The following is a 14669-nucleotide window of genomic DNA, read 5'->3' on the forward strand; positions in this document are numbered from 1 at the left end:
CTTTGTGTAGCTCAACAATTCACAGAGTGCTCACAATAGCAGCAGCCAGCAATCCTTGTGTTTGTATGGAGGGTGTGTGTGTGTGTGCCACACACTGCAGAGGAGATAAAGCTTTAACTTTTTGATGGTCAGTCATGTGTTCCTTTACACTCCAACAGCATTCAGTGAGACATTGCAATTAGAGGACACCTCTTGCATGTTGACGTTAGAGATTTTCTAGTTTCCCAACAGCATCTCCTGAACATGACAGTCTGTTCAGATTAAATCAGCTAAAGCTTAAAAATGGTTAGATAAAAGACCAATGCTTTCTTGTATCTACCCCATTCCTCTACAGTGACGGGGCAGTCTTCTCTTTCCTATCTTGTTTTGCTGAGTTACTGTCTTGTTTAACGGCTGTCTTTAAAGATTTGATCAGGGTAAAGGTTTTAGGTTTATCTGTCATAGTAAAAGTTTATGTCTAAAGAGATGTTCAGTCTAGGTGACAATAATACTTTGCACATATATAGCATCCGAGGATTGTTGTGCTGATAAGGAGATTTCTTGGGCCCAACAAGAGATAAGATGTTAACAAACCCTTCTTCATTATTATAACATTAAGCAGTTAAGTGTAGTCTGGCTTACTCTGATTGCAACAACCACCGTAAAAAAACAACAACTTTGAACTTTTATTAATGGAACCAAAAGAGAAAAACAGTTAAAGCTTTTAAAAAAGGAATACAGGTTTAAAAAAAAATACAAATGAAGCTATAAGATGTGTGCGTGAAAGAGAAAGAGAGGGAGAAATGGACCATTTAAAATGACCCTTCTGATTCCTCATCAAGGATCTACAACCTATCCTGAAGGACGATCCCTCACTCTCACAGATCTTGGGAGACAGGCCAGTCCTCGCTTACAGACAGCCCCCCAGTCTGAAGCAAATACTCACCAGGAACCACACCACAAAAACACTAACCCAGGAAGCTATCCTTGCAACAAAGCCCGTTGCCAACTGTGTCCACATATCTATTCAAGGGACACCATTATAGGACCTAATAACATCAGCCACACTATCAGAGGCTCTTTCACCTGCACATCCACCAATGTGATATATGCCATAATGTGCCAGCAATGCCCCTCTGCCATGTACATTGGCCAAACCGGACAGTCTCTATGCAAAAGAATAAATGGACACAAATCAGACATCAAGAATTACAACATTCAAAAACCAGTTGGAGATCACTTCAACCTTCCCAGACACTCAATTACAGACCTAAAAGTCGCAATATTACAACAAACAAACTTCAAAAACAGACTCCAACGAGAAACAGCAGAACTGGAATTAATCTGCAAACTGGATACCATTAAATTAGGCTTGAACAAAGACTAGGAATGGATGAGTCATTACACTAACTAAAGGTTTAGAGCAGCAGCTGTGTTAGTCTGTATCTGCAAAAAGAACAGGAGTACTTGTGGCACCTTACTAAGACTAACAACTTTAACAGAGCATGAGCTTTCGTGGGCTACAGCCCACTTCACCGGATGCATGTTGCTGTAGCCCACGGAAGCTTATGCTCTAATAAATTTGATAGTCTCTAAGGTGCCACAAGTCCTCCTGTTCTTTTTACACTAACTAAAAACTATTTCCCCATGATAATTTCTCCCCTACTGTAACTCACACCTTCTTGTCAACTGTTGGAAATGGGCCATCCTGATTATCACTACAAAAGTTTTTTTTTCTCCTGCTGATAACAGCCCACCTTAATCGATTGGTCTCATTAGAGCTAGTATGGCAAACCCCATTTTACATGTGCTCTGTATATCTATCTATCTATCTTCCTACTGTATTTTCCACTATATGCATCTGATGAAGTGGACTTTAGCTTATGCTCAAATAAATTTGTTAGTCTCTAAGGTGCCACAAGTCCTCCTCATTCTTTCTGCTGATACAGACTAACATGGCTACCCCTCTGAAACCTTCTGATTCTGTGCCTCGTCATGAGGGTTCACGGTCTCACTTACAAATCTTATCAAAAGAATGTCCCCTCCAGAAGCTGACAACCCTGAGCACCACACTGAAGCAGTTTTGGTTCTGTACTAACTTGGAAGTAATGATTGCCTACTGAACCATGAATGCCACTTCTTGCAGCTACTATATTTTCCTTAAAAGACTGTAATCCAAGTACTGACCAGCCCCAGTCCTGCTTAACAGCCCTCAGTGGTTAAAAGCAAAGAAATTTAAATCACATCCTGCCTTTTTAGAAATGAGAAGAGATGGTAACATTAAACATACGACCAGTTCATTGTAGCCAACAGAAATTTATAAACTCGATAAATATCTTTTCCCCCCAAAAATAAAATTAGTAAAGAAAACCTCCTTTACATGTGTATAACAGAACATCATTGGGAAGTTTAAAAAGAGACTTTATATTTATTTATTACATTACTATGACATCTTTAGCCTGTGGTGAAGGATTAATGAACAAGCGTTAGTGACTTGTATAATGCCAGCCAGCAAACATTGATACCACTAACCCCACTGTGGGTCTCACTATAATTGTTATTTTAGACAGTACATAATGCTACTTGATAATATAACCTAGATATGTCTAGGGTTACTAATCTGCCTGAGTAGATGATACAACATGTTTTGTTTTACTTATTCTTTATATGCCTGCTGTGAAAGCTAAATTCTGCATAATTGTTTCCTTGTTTACTGAGGAACAAGATACAGATTGCCTTTCTAATGCGTGTATGCCACTTGGTGAGTACGATGGCCTAATAGTATGGGTTTATCATTATTATTTACTGGTGTTGGTTTTTAATCCAGCCCAATTTTTAAAATTGCTAATACTATTATTATTGAAATTATATAGCTCGAGACAAATATTTGTGCTTCAAATCAGCAGTTTGCTTCTAGTGCCAAGATAGCCAGAAAAGATAACAGAATAGAGACAAAGTGTTCTAAGCTACAGAAAGGCATTGTCACCTTCTGGGACTTGTTTTAGCTTCATTGCCACCTTTTCCTCTCGTCTAGAAGTATTACTTCATCAAATGAATGAAATCAGGTGGGAAATTTAGCTTTTCAAGAATTGAACACATTTAAGAGTGATTGATGGCGTTATGCACAGCATACCAGATGTAAGCAGGAAGACTTGGATGCACTTACAGCAAGAGAGAATGTTTCTGTGAAAGTCTTGCTATATGCTTCAAGCACTCTTTAGCTGGCTCTTCAAGGTCATCTCTTTTTTCTTCAGGCTCCGGTTTAATAAACTCCAAATTAGTTTCTGGAAAGTCAATCTAAAAAAAAAATGGTGATGTCTTGTGTAGAAATTTGCATAAAAGGGTTCTCAGATAGATATCTGAGTATGATTGTTAGTGAATGGCATCCTAAATATGTAGAGGAAATGTGAAAAAAAAGGGGGAAAGGGAGACAGGATAATTGCAAAAGGAGTGTTTATTGTATGAATGAATTTTACTCAGAACTATTGGGTGACGATCCTGGCCCCATTGAAGTCAAGAAGAGTTTTGCCTCTAAATTTAATGGAGCCAGGATTTTACCCATTGTATCTCAACCTCATTAGGTCTGCATGGGACTCCAGGTTAAAGGCTTCTCCCTCCCTACTTTTAACTAGAGATGGGCCTGAGCTTCAAAGTTTCAACCCAGATCAGTACTTCTCCAGAACAGTGTGGGGGAGGAGGAGTTCAGAGTCTGCATATTGATTTGGATTGTAAAAGACAGGGACCAAGCTGCAAAGTTCAGATCTGGATATTAATTTCCCCAAAGTTGGGAGGTCTTCATACTGAGGTAAGGAGACAGGGGTTGGCACAGGCCCATTTTTAGCTTCATCGAATTATGGGAAAAAACTCAAAAATGTGGTTTTTTTGAAGGTTCTTTTCAATTTGAATCAACAGCATCCCCAAGTTTTGTTATGGCTCTAAGTTCTTGGTTTTGCAAGAGTAGGCTGGAAAATACAGTAAAGCAGGCTGTTTTTGGTAATTTCTTGTTTCTGACTGGCCTGTTAAAGGCACAAGAACAGCCTCTCATGAGTTTTCATCATTTTCACTTCCAGCTTGGTCTGGGAAGTGCAAAGTTTCATTAAGTAATGTAATAAAATGGGGGGAAAGCTGCTAACCAAACTTTTTCAAAGCTCAAACGTGTTTTAGGTTTGAGTGGCAGGTTAGATGAAAATTCAGTTTTTTAATCCAGTTCAATTTGCGTATCATAGAATTTACATTATAATGTATTAATAGACATTCACAGCAGGACCAGAAAAGCAGCCTCTCTAACCAATATATATGTGCATACTCAATCTCACAAACCATTAACCAAAAAAACACGACCAACAAACTGGTTCCCAGAATACAGTACTCCTAGGAATTATAGCACACAGCAGTCACATCAAAAGAGCTGGGTTTTTTTAAGGCAGCTTTTCCTGTATTTTCACAGTGTCTCCAACTGTCATATTTACAGGCATAACTGAGTATGGGAAGGGAGGGGACGGGAGTGGGAGATTCTTCTCTGCTGTTTCTTAGAGCTGAAAGACAGATTTTAAATTAGCAGCCCTCTACTGCCTCACCTTCCTTTTATTATTAATACAGAGAAAGCTATTTTAAGGAGCCCTCTTTGACTGTATTATTCCAACTAGAAACTTGCTAAAAAATAGGGCATTTTTAGCCCAGCCTCATTTATTGACATTGCTTGCCTTTGTGCTTCATTTGCTAATAACGATCATTTGGTTTTTGAATATGAAAAGCAATTGGCTGTGCCTTTAAAATGACCAGTTCAATCTGGGAACAGGACAACACTGGGGACAGACAAAATGTCTTTTCAATATTTGGAGGCCAGATACTGCCCTTGGTCTACACGCAGAGCTCACAGTGACATCAATGGCAGCCTGGCATTTGGTCATGGATTAAGAGTGATATAAATACAGATGCACTTTGTAGCTCCTTCCCCACAGACCTTTCTGCAGACTCAGATAATTGTTAGCTGCCTGCAATGTGTATAATGGCAGATAATTCAGTGGTACACGGGATACAAGTGGGATAAAAACGCAGCTGAGAGTCAGGTACCAGGTCAGCAATTTGTGTCATAGAAGAAAAAGTAATCTACTCAGTGCCTTAAACCCACAGCCTGCATCTGATTTAGTGAGTATGGTGTATAATTGCTGTTATGTAGAATTTTACTCCCCCACAATTAAAAAGGCTGATAGCATACAAGCAGAGGTCTCTTGTGATTTCTAAACTGTGGGATCAGGAAGAACCATGTAATCAATCATTTACTGCAAGTTGTTTGATAAAATGTCCTTGCTTTGCTTTCTCAAAAAGCAGTCCTTACCTGCAGTGTTACTAGTGCTGGCAGGCTAGTGTCACAAATACCCGGCGCTATCATCGTTGTTGGAGGCTCACTGTGCAATGCCATGCTAAGCAGCATGGTTCCATGATTGAACTTTCTGAAAATATCAATATACGTAGATAAAATACTGCATTAGTACCGGAGATAAACCAGACAGGCTTGACTGAAATTATATCAGAAACATTGAAACCAATGGCTCAGGAAAAAAGTATCTACATGAGTAACAAATATTTAATAACGGGCTCTCCAATCTATCAGAAAGGAGTGTAACACAATTCAACAGCTGGACGTTCAAACTAGAAAAATTCAGACTGGAAAAAAGGCACACATTTTTAATAGTGAGAGTAATTAAATCACCGGAACAATTTACCAACGGTCATGGTGGATTCTCCATCACTGACAATTTTTAAACGTGGTATGCTCTCTAGGAATTACTTTGGGGAAGTTTTATGACACATGTTACACAGGAGGCTAGACTAGACCATCATGATTTAGTAGTATCAGTTTGGAGGACTGAAGGGGTATGAGACTGAAGCACCCATAGAAATGGTCCCTCTAGGACAGGGATCTCAAACTCAAATGACAACGAGGGCCACATAAGGACTCGTGCCTTGGCCAGAGGGCCGCATCACTAACACCACCCCTTGCTGCTCCTGGCCCCGTCCCCCCACTCCATCTCTTCCATGAGGCCCTGCCCTGCCTCTTTCCACCCCTTCCCTGCCCCCATTCCAACCCTGGAGGTAGGCCGGGGGCGGGCTGCTTGGAGGGCCGCAGGCCGCATGTCTGAGACCCCTGCTCTAGGAGGAAGGAAATCAAGTGGGGAAGCTTGCACTATCTGTTCAGTGGATAAAGAGAAGAGTATAGCCTCTAGCACTTGTCTGAGCACTACATTCACAAACAAAAGTCTGATCAGAAACATGCATGCACACTGTCTTCATATAAGAAAATTGCAGGTCAATATAATTCATTCAACAGTGATTGAATACATTTGGAAAGACATAGGTACAAGTCCTAATCATAATGAATCCACTCACTTGGATTAAGATACAGTGTATCTGTTTTGCCTTTTAATTTACTCATATCTTGACGGCTGGTCGGGTTAAGATCAGAAATCAAAATTATGTATAAAAGGGCATATTCAACATTTTTTCTATTCCTAAATAATTATTTTTAGTGACAGGCAATTTTTTACTACTGTGTAGCACTGCACAATCAATACAGCTGTGGGAGAATGAACTAAATTCCTTTCTGCCTACTAGAGCAATAACAAAATGGATAAATGAGTTCAGAACACAGAATCTTTAGCAGTGGTGAGGATATAAGAACATAGGTGGGTTTTCTGATCCCAGCATGAGTTTGCAGCACTGACAAAAAAGGAATATGCTGAATTGCAAACTGAACTAAATTGCTTTAGAGTCATTGAGACAAGAAACATGGGAACCCTGCAATATCATCTTTGCAGCCACCATTCAGAGTAAAAGTACAGTTTGTTTTTTACTTCTGAAGATATTGGTGTTGTTAGTGCAAACACTATTTCACTGAGAGAGCAAAATTCAGGAGGATCAAAGACAAGTGATTTTCAAAAGTTTGTTTTGCAGCTGTAGTTGTATGGGGAACAAAGAATACTGATGTGAACAAGATATTGGGGGAAACTAGTCATGAAATATGAAGCCGTTCACCTTTAGGCCACTAGTTTGAATTTGAACCAGATCAATAGTGACTGAAAAGTGTTTCAGCTGATGTTTATTTGGGTGAACTTTATGAAATGAGTTGCTGCTCTTCAGCTGTTTCCTAGAGGGCAGGTGTTCAGATCACAACAACTCACCATAATCAGCATTAATTGGTACTATTCTTAGCAGTCTCAGCTGAGCAGCCAAGGGTTGAATGGACATGGAGGCTAAACTAACCTCACCCCCTTTTATTATTACTAATCATTTATATTGCACTACAAATGTATGTGGTACTTTAAAAAAATCCATAGAGCTGTGGTTCCTGACCTGGAAACCTCTGAGAGAGATAAGGCAAGAACGGGGCAACTGTCAGGGCAAACGAGGATGGGGCAACAAGGTAGGAAAGATTTGATAAAAAAAATGTTTTTTTAAGGAGATTTTTTGAAGAATGAGCATGCAGGAGCCTGACGAATGAGAGCTAGAGGACTGTTTTAAATGCCAGGGGCAGCAGAGGAAATCAGAAGATAGAGCAGTAAGGAGAAAACTGAGAGCAACATGAAGGTGAACAGGAGGAAGTAAGAGCAGAATAAGGAGGGCAAATTTATACCTGGTGCTGAAGGAAGGGACAAGGAGCTTGAATTTGATGGAGTAAGAAGCCAGGAAGCCAGCGAAGGGATAAAAGAAGGGGAGATTACAAAACATGACCAGCCCACAGAGAAGAAACGTAGTAGTTTTGATTTGGAATGGCTGATTATGAGATAGCACGGGGCATCCAGAAGAAGATTTCTCAGACACAGTGGAAGATGTGAGATTGTAAAGAAGGCAGAGTTCAAGGTTAAATATCTAGGAATCACCTGCTTATAAGAGGTAGTTAAAACCATGGGAGTCAATCAAAATCACCCAGAGAGAGTACGGAAGGAGAAGAGTGGATCAAGGAAAGAACGGAGATGGGCCTGTGGAGCTAAGATTGGAATCTAAATCAGAACTTTCTGGTCCTGACCTATCTGTAGAGCAAATAGTGAATTTTGCCAGATGTGGGTGTGTGTGTGTTGGGGAGAAGAATGGGAGGTAAGAAAGGATGATATGGTACCAAATGAGAAGCTAAAGAACTGGTCAGCAAGGTAGGATGAACACAAAACAGAATAACAGAAGCATAAAGTAGAGAGAAAGCAGAGGAGGAGATATTTATGTTTGATCAGGAGATAGTGATTAAAATACACAGAGCAGCAAGGCTGCTTGAATAGTGTAGAATTGGAAAAAAAGGAACCAGTATATGTGGTTGGATAAATATGTAGTACTTATGACACACATGCACACTATATATAAACTTAGTGATATAAACACACTGATTCAGTGCAACCAAATAAAGTATTACGGTAATTTGTGTCATTCATTCATTCATTCATTCATTCGTGTGTGTACACACACACACACAAATGAATGACACAAATTACTGTATTATTTTATCTGGTTGCACTGAATCAGTGTGTTTACATCACTAAGTCAAACTCTTTAAAGAAGGACAAGCCTAAAGTCATATGAGACACCCTGTAACCAGGGGAAGAGGGCTCCACAAGAATACAGAAACTACACATCATTTAAAGCCCAGTTTCCACTGGAGCCCCCACAGAATTATGGTGCAGTAACATGGATTGCAGGTCTCTAGAACCAAGTCTGGAGACAGGATGGCAATAACTGGGCATTTCTTTATGCACAGAAGAATGATGCAACTGGCAGGAAGAGCAGGTGCTATAGCGTGATGGGATGATTCTGAAAAGAAAAGGGCCAACAACTTCACTAACATGGTCTCTCTATTGTCTCACTATCTGTATGACAAAGTTCCTTTAACAATAAAATATGGATTGTGAACAAACTGTGCTATATCTCTAATACTATTTATTTATTTCCACAGACCAATGACAAGTGAGAACACCTTCAACTACACAGATTTCCTACTCTTGTTTATAACAGGAGCTAAAGTAAAGTCCCAGGCTCATTACGTTACAAGACAAGAAAGAGGTTTAAGGACAGCTCAAGCCACATTAAGTTACAAGTTCAACCTTGTGCCCTGAAGTCACATGGGGGACTTCGCTTGCTGAGACCAGCAAAAGAAAATTATGTTGCCTGCTCTCTCTGATTTGGAAATACAACTTCAAAATAAGCTGTGTTGTTAGAAGCGGTGAACTCAGAGCAATGAGCACTGTGGGAGACATTACCTCTCCGAAATTGCCCAAAATGATGGATTTCTGATGTCTTAATTAGGTTTGGAACTCTAAACTATTTAGCCCAAGAGACAAACAGATTTTCCTGATGTGCAAGGAAGAGACTTGGCACTGTCATTGCAAATACAATACTTACTGAACAGCTTCTCGAGTTTAACAAGTGCTCCTGCTAAACTCCACCATGTAGGTCCCTTTTGGTAATTACATTCTATATACGACCAGTTGGCATATAAGGGCAAGCAGCATGAATATTAGGGTTATTGGTTAGAAAAGTCAGGGGCCATGATTAGCAGTTTTATTATTTATATTTCCAGATGAAAACTATGTTAAAATGGAGTTAGGTTGAAAGGACATATCAATGGTTAAAGATAAAATATGTGACAGAAATACTGCAATTATCCCCAAACCATCTATTATAAATCCAAGAAATTCATAGTTGACATTAAACATAAAAAGAAATCCAAACATGTTAAGGTATAGAAATGCACGGTCAGGGCACCCAGACAATCTTAATTCTGCACTGTAGCAATACCATGAAACGTTCATTAGAATTCTTTAATATCTAGTCTCATTGCATTCATATGAGACACTCCCAGTAACCTGGGACAATGCATCACTAGTGTGTGTTTCTGTTTAAGTTCTCATTTACACCACTGTGAGTCAAAAATTATTCCACTGAAATCATTAGCGTCACTGTAGAGTCACATCGGTGAAGATGAGAGTAGAATTTAGCCCATAGTTTATCACTATTCTTGCTTATCATTTCTGTATTACAGGACTGTTACAATTTTCTGCATAAAATTTGTGAACAAAAATTAAAGATTAAATGATTGATGTTTTGAATGGAGAAAAATAGTAAGAAGAAGGAGCTCCACACACTGCAGTTATTGTCCCTTAATTTCCTGGACTGGAACCCTTCCGATTAGCCAATCAGATTCCTTTGTCAGAATCACCTGTGTCAAAGTGGCAGAATTCCCCAAAATCTTATTTCTGTTACTTTGTAGGTATTTCACCTTTCAGAGACTGTATTTTGTTCCAACTACAAAATATCCAGGTATGGCTCTAATGGAATAGTAAAGCAGACTGACTGAGTGTTTAGATATTTTCAAGTTTCACTTTTGTGACTGAATTTCAGGGGTGCTTTTGTTTTTAAATTGGTCTATCAATTCAAATCATGGTAAGTAACCAATTTTGTGGAGCTGTGGTTGGCTAGAGGAGGGAAAGCACCTATGCTTCTCTATTCTAGTAGTTTCTCTTAATTGTGAATGACATAGCTGACAGATCGGTGAATGTAGAACACACAGATTCTAAAGTATTCCTCCTCTTACACCGAGCTTTAATTTCTCCTTTGATGGGTCATTTGAGCTAGGACCTATAAAATACTGAAATAGCTGTAATGGGAAGTATTCTTGTATTTTCTTACTTATGTATACTGGTGGGGCCTGACCAAATTCATGGTCCATTTCAGTCAATTTCAAAGTCATAGGATTTTAAAAATAGTAAATTTTCTGATTTCAGCTATTTAAATTTGAAATTTCACGGTGTTGTAATTGTAGGGGTTCTGACCCAAAAAGGAGCTGTGGAGGAGTCACAAGGCTATTGTGTGTGAGAGGGGGGTTTACAATACTGCACCCAGGGTTTGAGGACTTCAGTAACTCAACTAGAGATTAGGGGTCTATTATAGGAGTGGGTGGGTGAGATTCTATGGCCTGCAAAGTGCAGGAGCTCAGACTAGATCAGTGGTTCTCAAAACTTTTTTACTGGTGACCCCTTTCACATTCTAAGCCTCTGAGTGCAACCCCCTTTATAAATTAAAAACACATTTTTATATATTTAACAGCATTATAAATGCTGGAGGCAAAGCGGCGTTTGGGGTGGAGGCTGACAGCTCTCAACCCCCCCCAGGTAATAGCCTCGTGATTCCCTGAGGGGTCAAGACCCACAGTTTGCAAACCCCTGGACTAGATGATCATGATGGTCCCTTCTGGCCTTAAAGTCTATGAGTATAAATATAGTTAAAAATCCGGCCTTAGCCCAAGTCAAAGATAAAATGTAACTTAGTCACTTTTGAATATTTCACCCTAGGTATTTCTTTAGAGATACAGAGGAATTCATAACCTACAAGCAGCTCTAAAATAATGTTAAACTGAGTGTTGGGGAAAAAGGGAAAGTTAAAATATGAGGGAAGTTTCTAAACTATGGGGAGGGAACAGAGAAACTGTTCAGTGTAGTCCCAACTAGCAGCACCATTCTGGGAAGTATGAGAAGTGAGTGTGTGGAAAGGGTCAGGGGGCAAGGAAACAGGAAAGCAGACCCGGAAAGAAAGTAGTCTGAACGAGAGGGTAGTTTAGTGAGGGTATGGGAAGGCAACAAGGCCCTTCAACATGACTGGGGAATTTTCTAGGGTAACCTGGTGGACAGTCAGAGAAGCCCAATCCAAAGGGGTTCAGGAAAATCAGGACTTGAAAGAGCTCTGTATGGAAAGGAGGAACAATTATTGAAAGTGACTGTTTCATACCTTATTGCAATAAAGTTCTGTTTAGCTGCTCAAATTCGTGTTCATTTGTTTGTATATTCCTTCCAGGCCTCCCTTTCATGCAGAGTATAGCACTTAATTAAAGAACACTATTAAAAAAACCCTATCATACAAAAATGTACTTACTGTTTTTGATACAAGGGGGAACACGTCCAAGCCAGTATTTCTGTATTTTTAGATACACAGTTTACTCCAAATAGTTTTAATGTCAATATTGTTTCATTAGGAAGATATTTTATTTGTAGAGGAAAGTTGATTCTGAAAGAAAAATCACAATTTTAAGAAATCTAACATTCTTTAACATTGTTATTTGCAGTTACTGCTTTTCAAGTTTTACTGTATCCCACCACACACCTTACTAAGCAATAAACTGCAAGGTAGCAATTCCTTGAGGGAAAATGCAACTGACAGATCTACTATAAGCATTGCCAACAGTTAACCTGAGGTCACATTACATGAGAAAAGGCATATAAAATCTTGTCCATCCAAATGATCAAACACTAGAGAAGACAAGGGCAGGACTAGCTTGGTTGTTGCAAGCAAAGGCCATCCCGTTAATAAGAAAGTACATTAGAATAAACACTGAATGAAAAATGGATTATAAACTAGTGGTAATGGGCTAAATTCTCCCCTCAGGCATATATGCACAAATCCTGTTGAAGTCAATGGGAGAGTGAGTGAGTGAGTATCTATCTTCAAAAAGAAAAGGAGTACTTGTGGCACCTTAGAGACTAATGAATTTATTTGAACATAAGCTTTCGTGAGCTACAGCTCACTTCATTGGATGCATTCCGATGAAGTGAGCTGTAGCTCACAAAAGCTTATGCTCAAATAAATTTGTTAGTCTCTAAGGTGCCACACATACTCCTTTTCTTTTTGTGGATACAGACTAACACAGCTGCTACTCTGAAACCTGTATCTATCTTAGAATTTGTCAGGGTAGGATGCCATTCTCTAATTTATGCATGTATAATCAAGGTGTAATTTTTTTTCAAACACAGTTTAAAGGCTGATGCGGTTTTAAACCTAATGTATGTCAATTTTTTAAGCAAGTAAAGTTGTAGAAACTAGTGTCCATTTCAGATTTGTATTGCCCATTAACAAGTCGATTAAATTAGTTATATAGGTTTTATAAACTGGTCTACAGTTTTAATTTGCACAAATCCTAATAATTGACACTTTTTCACACCTGTGTAAAAACATCTGAGTCATTCGTTCAGAGACCTACAAAGTATTACTTTATTTTTTCTGAAGTAAAAGTTCATATTCAAAAGCACGTCTTTTATTTTCACTGAGAACATTTCGTGCAAAGCCAGATTTGGCAAACAGATATTGAGATTAATTTCATTTTCTATGCAAACAAAATCAATGTTCAGAATCCAGGGCTGAAAGAACTATTTTGCAGAGGTAATACAAGCATTTTAGAAAATGAAGATCTGAACCAGCTTCAACAATAAAAACTTAGGATATAAATCTAAATTAAACAGTGTGAAAATTTTCAGCATTCTAGATGGTTTAATGAAATGCTGTAGTTGTAGGTGTTCTCAAACATGTGTATTGTCATTCTGCAAACAAATCTAGGAAGCACCATTGAAATAATTTAACAATCTGAAAAACATTAAGATTAAAACTAGCAGGAGTAAGGTGGAGGGGTTATGTGGAATTTACACCTAGGGTAAAATTCCACTGTCAGGTAGATTGTTATAAATCTGGCATACCTTGACTGAAGGCATCCTTGAACAACTGACCCTCCCCCGACCCCTTTCTTTAATAAAGCATAACATCTATATTCCATTCATTCAGTTTAAAGAGCAGTCTCACGCCAAAGAAATTAAGATGCATTCCCCTGCCTCCCCAAATGTCCCTATTTACAGGTTTAAGGCAATGACGGGTGTACTATTTTTTGTTCTTTCTTCCAAAGCTTAGTGAATTTCAAAAAGTGATTGGGAAAGCAGTCTGTTTCACACATCTCCAAATCAGTTATTTCCTGTCTTTTCATTTACAGCCCATCAATTCCATTCATCCTGAACAAAGGGACCCTAAAACATGAGTACTCAATCTTAAACATCTTAAAAGATCTGATGCAAGGGGAGAAAAAAGCCCTCCACTTTATTATACAAGAGATAAAAGATTACTCATAAACCGGGCAAACATTTTCGCCAGGAATGCCAGGAAGCCTCATTAGTCTTGTAACCAAGTGGAAAATATATCCTTCATATTACAAGACACAGATTCTCTACTTCGCTTTTGCTGGAGGCTTCACTTGGACTTTGTCATGGCAAAATACATAGCACTACTAAAAGTAGGCATTTAAAAAAGAGCTATATTAAAAGACAACTTTTAGAATGGCCAGATCATCATGAGACTGAGGCCATAGATCAAATCCAAGACCTTATTGCCTATCAGGAAAATTTCGAGTGATATAGAGTGTGTACAGACCATGGGAGATAACTGTATTACTTATAAATATTCTGTGTACCTCAGTTTACCTGCTTGATATTATTCTGTCTGATGATGTGGATTAAATAAAAAGGGACTATTAACAGCAGCAAATAGGAAACAAAACAATGGTCAGAGATAAATCACCTCTGCATAAACAACTTCCAGGGTGTTAAGAGAACAATGGGTGGGTTATTAATTAGGAAGATGCTATTTCCAGACTCCATGCAAATTATACAGCTGGTTTGCCAAGGTTCAGAGTCTAAGATCACTGAACAGTTAAAAACTTCCTCTCGAGAGGGAGAGGGAATTCAGTCATCAGCCACTGCTTGAGGGGACACTCAGAGGAACTGAAACACAGACCCTGTGGGATGGGTCCATGTAAGTGAGGCTTGCCCAAGCTGCCAGGGAAATGTAGAACTTTTGTTGTTTTAACCCTACTCTCTGATTGCAATGTACCTTTGAGT

At 38.9% G+C, this 14669-nt stretch overlaps 1 protein-coding gene across 1 annotated transcript in view; it reads right to left on the reverse strand.

The window, feature by feature from the left end:
- Positions 1-14669, reverse strand: part of PIK3C2G (phosphatidylinositol-4-phosphate 3-kinase catalytic subunit type 2 gamma) — a 276099-nt gene that overhangs the window by 188753 nt on the left and 72677 nt on the right. Inside the window, exons 12-14 of the mRNA XM_048827594.2 lie at positions 11890-12021; positions 5318-5432; positions 3146-3276 (exon numbers count right to left, since the gene is read on the reverse strand). Coding sequence (XP_048683551.2) covers positions 3146-3276; positions 5318-5432; positions 11890-12021 — 378 coding nt within the window. The remainder of the gene's footprint in view (positions 1-3145; positions 3277-5317; positions 5433-11889; positions 12022-14669) is intronic.

The sequence above is a fragment of the Caretta caretta genome, chromosome 1, assembly GCF_965140235.1.
Source record: "Caretta caretta isolate rCarCar2 chromosome 1, rCarCar1.hap1, whole genome shotgun sequence".
Lineage (NCBI taxonomy): Eukaryota > Metazoa > Chordata > Testudines > Cheloniidae > Caretta > Caretta caretta.